Source organism: Sorex araneus, chromosome 4 (genome assembly GCF_027595985.1).
Source record: "Sorex araneus isolate mSorAra2 chromosome 4, mSorAra2.pri, whole genome shotgun sequence".
In the NCBI taxonomy this organism is placed as follows: Eukaryota; Metazoa; Chordata; class Mammalia; order Eulipotyphla; family Soricidae; genus Sorex; species Sorex araneus.
This window is the reverse complement of record NC_073305.1, coordinates 167890706-167896976: the sequence shown is the minus strand read 5'-3', so window position 1 is coordinate 167896976 and position 6271 is coordinate 167890706. Positions and strand designations below refer to the sequence as shown.

Below are 6271 nucleotides of genomic sequence, written 5' to 3'. Positions count from 1 at the left end.
AGGACTTAGCTTTATAGATATATTGGGTTTTCAGTGTTCAATGATGATGCTTAAATACCGCCATAGAAGACCAGTTTAGAAATCTTGAGCCTAGGGATGAGATCTCGATTATATGCACAAGGTGCTGAGAAACCAAGATAGAGAAATACTAGCATGACTCTGATGACATAACAAATATTGTTAGGTGTATTCTGTCTTTGTTTGTTTTACATCACCAACATTGTGGTGAGGTACTGTAAAAATATAAAGTAGTTTAAAACTATAAAATAAATGATAATGTAAAAATATAAAATAACTATATTTGTGGAGCCATTTAATCTTGTTTCTATTTGATGCCATTGCTAATAAACTTGTTTCTTTGGGGTGTGGGAACACTCGGCAGTGCTCTGGGCTTACTTCTGGCTTTGCTCTCAGTGATAACTCATGGCAGGGCTTGGGGGAGACCAAATGGGTTTCAGGATATAAAACCCATGATAGTTTTGTGCAAGGTAAATGCTCTGCTTGCTATAGTATTGCTCTGACCCCCTAAACTTTTTTTCCTTAACATATTATCCTGATATATAATTTTGGATTATATAGATAAGCAAGTGAAAGAGTTGTATTCCTAAATAAAACAAATTTTATTACTTTTTCTTTTTTCTTTTGCTTTTTGGGTCACACCCCGCGATGCTCAGGGATCACTCCTGGCTCTGCACTCAGTAATCACCCCTGGAGATGCTCAGGGGACAATATGGGATGCTGGAAATCAAACCTGAGTCAGCCACTGTGTGCAAGGCAAATACCCTACCCACTGTGCTATTGCTCCAGACCCAATAAAGCAAATGTAAAGTAAAATAAAATGAGAAACTAATGTCACAAATCCATAAAAAACATGTGTCCTCAACAAATAGTTTTGTTTTAGGCTGCTGAAATTGTTACGAAACCATTGAAAGTTAATATATTAGATAAGTAGTACATACCTTACAATACAATAGCTAAAAGTCCTAAACCTTGTATCAAAACAGCACTCTATTGCATAGTTTCCAAACCATTCGTTTTGGGAAATGGTGGGACTTCTGGGGGAAGTGCCGGTGGGCTGTAACCAGCAGTACTAAAGCTTACTCTTACCTCTGCACTCAGGGATCACTCCTGGAGGTGTTCAGAGGGTTGGGAAGGAATTAAGGTAAGGTCAAAGCAAGTACTTGCTCCTGTCCATTCCTCCAACCCCAGTTTGGATGAGCTCTCCACAGGTTTGGAATACCCTCACCCATGAGTGAATCTGCAGTAAAACCCAGATATGTGGAACCTGTGACTGAAATCTCCAAGCTTGCTCAGCACAGGAATGGGCCTTTTCAACCCCATCTCCCAAGTTTACTTGGGAGTAGCTTGGAGTCACACCTACAAACTGCCCCTGGCTCCATATACTTTCATCAAAGGGCCATGATCTATTACTCAGAAGTAAAGCTCTGGGAAGAGAGTAGCATAGGCCTCACCCATGAATGAATCTGCTCAAAAATCGTATTCAAAATGTTAGAATTCCTAGAACACACGATACACAACATTTGATTATGTTTAAAAATGTTAGGGTTTAATGGCTCCAGGATGAAAAACAATATTTTTCACACACTATTCTCTAAGAAAACTTTATTGTATGATTTTTACCAGATTATTCATGAAAAGCAATACAAAATTAATATTTTTGTTCGCTTTGGGGGGCATGGTTTGAGATTTGAGGTGGAGACACTCAAAATATGTTGGTGGGAAGATGCAATGGTGGTGAGATTGGTGTTTGAATATTAAGTGTAATGAGCTATTGTAAATAACTATGAAAATAAAATAAAATTTAAAAAAATTGTTGGTTGATAAAAGCAAAATTTTGAAGTGTTATGTTTAAAATGGAAGTCTTGGTTTGGAAGGCAGGTTTAAAAACTGGGTATGGTCTTCACATTTTTTTAAATATAGAGGGACACAATAAACACATAGAAACTAGACTGAAAACCCTGATTTATTTCTTTTATACTCTGATTTCCTACTAGTGTAGCACACTGGCTGAAAGCAGCTTGAAGTGAAAGAACAAAGGGGCAATAGAATAGTCCATAAGTATCAGAATCCTAAGATACAGATACAGATCAGGATTGCAAAAGACAAGGAATACATCAAGGACCAGTGAAAATTAATGCACAAATTGATATTTAAAATCTCAATATGAGAAAATTAATAAGAATTTACACACAAGGGTAAATTGTATAGAGAATATTAGCAAGAAAATATACACAAAATATCGTGATTCTGACCAATATACTGAAAGACTTTTGTGAACTGCTGAAAAATTTGGTCAATAAGAACTAATAGTAAATTGACCAAAGACATTTGAATATGAGGGATGCAAAATATCCATTTTTGCAATTTCAACACAGATTGATGTAAACTGCCTTCAACTGTCACTGGGATGTCATTGTATATACCTTTGCTAGAAGTATGCTATATAAGCTTTAAAAAAATCAATTTTTAAAAGACAAAGATATCAAATGATGAGATTATACACCCCCCCTGCAAACACCTAAAAACCAAAATATAAAATAATGTAGGATTCTTGAGCCACTCTATGTGATCAATCTGTATCTCTTATTCAAGAAATCCCTGGTAAAATGAGAGAAATAATGGATTACATTGTCATGTGGAATAAAGTTGAGCAAAATTTTGTTTGATCATTAATGGGCAAAGAAACTTAGATGTTCTCTATGGTGCACATAACCAAATATATAAACTTCCATATTTTTAAACCAACTGCAGTCATGTCATAAAAACACTATAATTTTTTAATATAAGGGACAATGTAAGTAAGTTTCTAACAGTACAGCCATTTTGTTTTCACTAATTATTTTCTTATCATAAGAATCTTGTTGAACACTAAGGGTAAATAAAATACAATAAATATTTGGACAGAAAATTTATTTGCTTTTGGTATTTTGTTTTAGGTAATAATAGCAGTTTCATGTAAGAAAATTTATCTATGCAAGAAATTTTTAGAGCTTATAATACTGGTAACTTAATTCATAAGAACAAATTTAAAGTAGGTAAATTATTTGTAGAATTTTTATGCTATGCATTCAATTTTATTTTGCATTTTATGACAAATGGCATAATTATAAAGCCAGAGGTTTTATTAGCTCTTAAATAGAAAATTGAAAGTTTCTAACATAAAACACATAACATACATATTTACTTTTTCTCTTTTTCTCTTTTGAGAAATACTTGGGAGTCCAGAGACAAACTCCAGGCAATATTTGGCTTTGAACTATGTCCCAAACATATTTTTCTCAATATTTGGTTTATGTACCAGTTAGCTGATGTAATAGAAAATAACATCCAGTTCTCTTTATGATTCCCATGCTTTAAGTAGATTTAGGATAAATAAATGAATATAATATCAATATAATAACTGCCAAATTTGTAACTCACTCACTTGGAATGCATACTGCTTTACTGATCATTTCACACAGGTGCAGGGTAATCAAATATAGAAATGCATTCAATAGTTTGGTAAAATGTAGCTGCTTCTAAGATTGCAAAATTTATTTGATGAAACAGTATCTCTTCTCCTGAGAATTTATTAGCATAAAGTGATATTCGGAAACTTTTATGTCTAAGTCATCATACCAGTGATACATAAACCAATCTAATTTCCAGAGGGGAAAATGTTTTCAAAATCATTGATTGCCAAGGGAATTGTAGGGCTCTTTAGATAACTAAGGAATTTTAATGTTTTATTTTATGGAGTAGCAAAAAAACTTTTCAAATGCTGAAGTGTCTCTTTTGTTTGTTATTCTAGAAACATTAATATTTAATCTGGTTAGGAATGAAGTCAGACGGAGTCATTTTTGTGTAAATGCTATAAAGATGATGGCAACTTTATTTTAAGCATATGAATTACATACACTTGAGGGTGCTAGATATGAAGTTTTAAAGATGGCAATTATAAAAATTTTACCTTAACTACCAGATAATTTTATACTTTTATAAAATTGTGGGGAGCTCAGTGGGAAGAAAATCATTGGCAAGGTGTCTATAAATTTCTTCAGTTCTATAAATTTCTTTATGAATTAAAAAAAGTAGTCCCTAATAAAAATGTTTAGTAATGATAGGACATATTGCAATGCCTGTGAGTTTCCAACAAAGGTCATGGAAACAGTTTCACTCTAAATAAAATTCTTATTAGGGAAATGTTTCTTTACTTTCTAGACCACAGAAATGGTTATTTATCTAAGTGTCCCGGATCTTTAGGAAAAGTAAATATTGGTATTAAAAATGTTTTCATTTACATAGTTTTGGGACTGAAAGAACTTAAGATGAAGGCATTATCTAGTTCTTCTATTCATTAAAAAAAAAAAGTCCTCTTAGGGACTGAGGTTGTGGCAAAAGTGATAGTATAGTACATGCTTTTTGTTTTTAAGCCATTCCCAATGAGCTCAGGGATTACTCCTAGTTTTGCGCTCAGGGGTCTTTCCTGGTGGGACTCCAGGGACCCTATTTGGTGGAGGAGATTAAACCTAGCTTGGTTGTGTGCTAGAGCATGTTTTGTATAGGAGAAGCCCTAGAATGGGTTCTTGGTACATCACCTATGAGCATCTCCAAGGGGAACTTTGGCAGCCACTATAATATAGAACAAGAGTATATGTTTGAAACAAGAGTATTATCTTATACTAAATTATAGTTTTGTTTTGTTTTGTTTAATTCATGGCTGGGCTTAATCCCCCATCTTTTAAAATGGCACCAATGACGGCTGTCTATAAAACCATCTTATTTTTGGTTTTTTTTTGGTTGTTGTCATTGCTGTTTTTAATAGTTTGGATTCCACCAAATGAATTACAGGGGCGATAGATTTTTAAATATTTTTTCCTTTTAAATTTTTGAAATGCCTCCAACTAAATATAGAATTACGCTTTTTCTTTGTGAAGACTTTTGAAATTAAATTTTATTTTATTTGGCAGAGAAACTTGCCAAGATTTAGGTCATTAATGCTCCTAAATACCACTTCTAGTGCTACATGTCATCCACGCCTAATACAGTCCCATGGGCAGGGGCACCGCCTTCTTCCCGACGAGTTCTCATTTCTTGTCCTTCTTGGTGGACAGGGAGTCCCCCAAGGTCAGGGAGCCCGTAGCATTTCGGATGGCCTCACTTTGGGGATCCACCCCCGGCAGGTTCTCGAGGACACTTCGCAGGAACTCGGCATCTTGCATGACGTCATAGTCCTCCTCCTCCTCCACGGCTGGTCGGGATGTGAGCTGGGCGGCCGTGGCCGTTGATGTGCCTTGGCCCAACTCAGCATCCTCCGGGCACATCTGCGAGCCATGAGCGACCTGCTGCTGCTGCTCCTTGGTCCTACTGCCCGGGCCCGGGAGCCAGGACTCCTGCTCATTGATGGTCTTCTTCAGCAGGACCTCTTCCAAATTGTCCTTCTTACGAGCCAAAACCTTGGACTTGGTGGCAGGAGACTTGGTGGCAGGAGCCTTGGTGGCAGGGGACTCGGTGGCAGGAGCCTTGGGGGCAGGAGCCCCCCGCGTGGCCTCGGCCTTCTGCCACTGGCGCTGTTCTTCCATCGAAACGCGCAGGGTCAGGGCCAGCCCAGTGAGGTCCACTCCGAAGGGAAAGTCCTTGGTCCCCGGCCCTGACGCGGGCCGGCCTTTCCGAGTCAGAATCTGAGAGCCGATGATGGTCTCGGCCAAGCTGGGTCCCAGCGGGACTGTGAGCAGGTGGGAGCCGTTCCCCCCGCTCCCGTTCAAGGTTTTCAGAAAGGTCGTCAGCTTGTCCGTGCTCACCTCCTGGGTCCCCAGATTGATGATGTCCACATTAATTTTCTCCTTCTTGAGGCGTTTAACGAGCTTGACCAGATCCTTCTTGGCAGCGTCGGGGTTCCCCACAAAGGCAATGACGATGCGCATCTTGGGGTTCGGCCCCGTCGTGCTCAGAGCCCGGTGGTGGCCGCTGCCAGGGCCCGAGGAGAAGGTGATCTTGCCCCCTGGTTTAGCAGCTTAGACGGGATGTGGCCCAAGCGCCGTCCTCGACGGGTGAGAACGGTTTTCACTTCACAGTCGTTGACTATGATGAGCGCCTGTTCTTTGGGGGCCCCATTGTTCTGCGGGTCCTGGGGTGACTCACAATGTGAAGAGCCTCCTATTGGTCCAGAAGCCCCGGGACGTGCACACGGTTCCATTCCACACAGCTACACGGCTGCCAACACTTAGCGAGGAGGGTTTCCAGCACTCTTCCTTCCCCAGACCTCGTCTCT

At 38.8% G+C, this 6271-nt stretch overlaps 1 protein-coding gene across 1 annotated transcript; it reads right to left on the bottom strand.

Moving 5' to 3' along the window:
* Nucleotides 1–5087: 5087 nt before the first annotated feature.
* On the bottom strand, nt 5088–5924 carry LOC101543824 (26S proteasome non-ATPase regulatory subunit 4-like). The gene has a single exon (XM_055136742.1). It carries the CDS (start codon nt 5922–5924, stop codon nt 5088–5090), a length of 837 nt encoding a protein of 278 aa, XP_054992717.1.
* Between the last annotated feature and the right edge of the window lie 347 nt (nt 5925–6271).

What these genes read in the sequence shown, in the direction of transcription:
- LOC101543824 (XM_055136742.1), bottom strand. Translation starts at nt 5,924, where the DNA reads ATGCGCATCGTCATTGCCTTTGTGGGGAACCCCGACGCTGCCAAGAAG.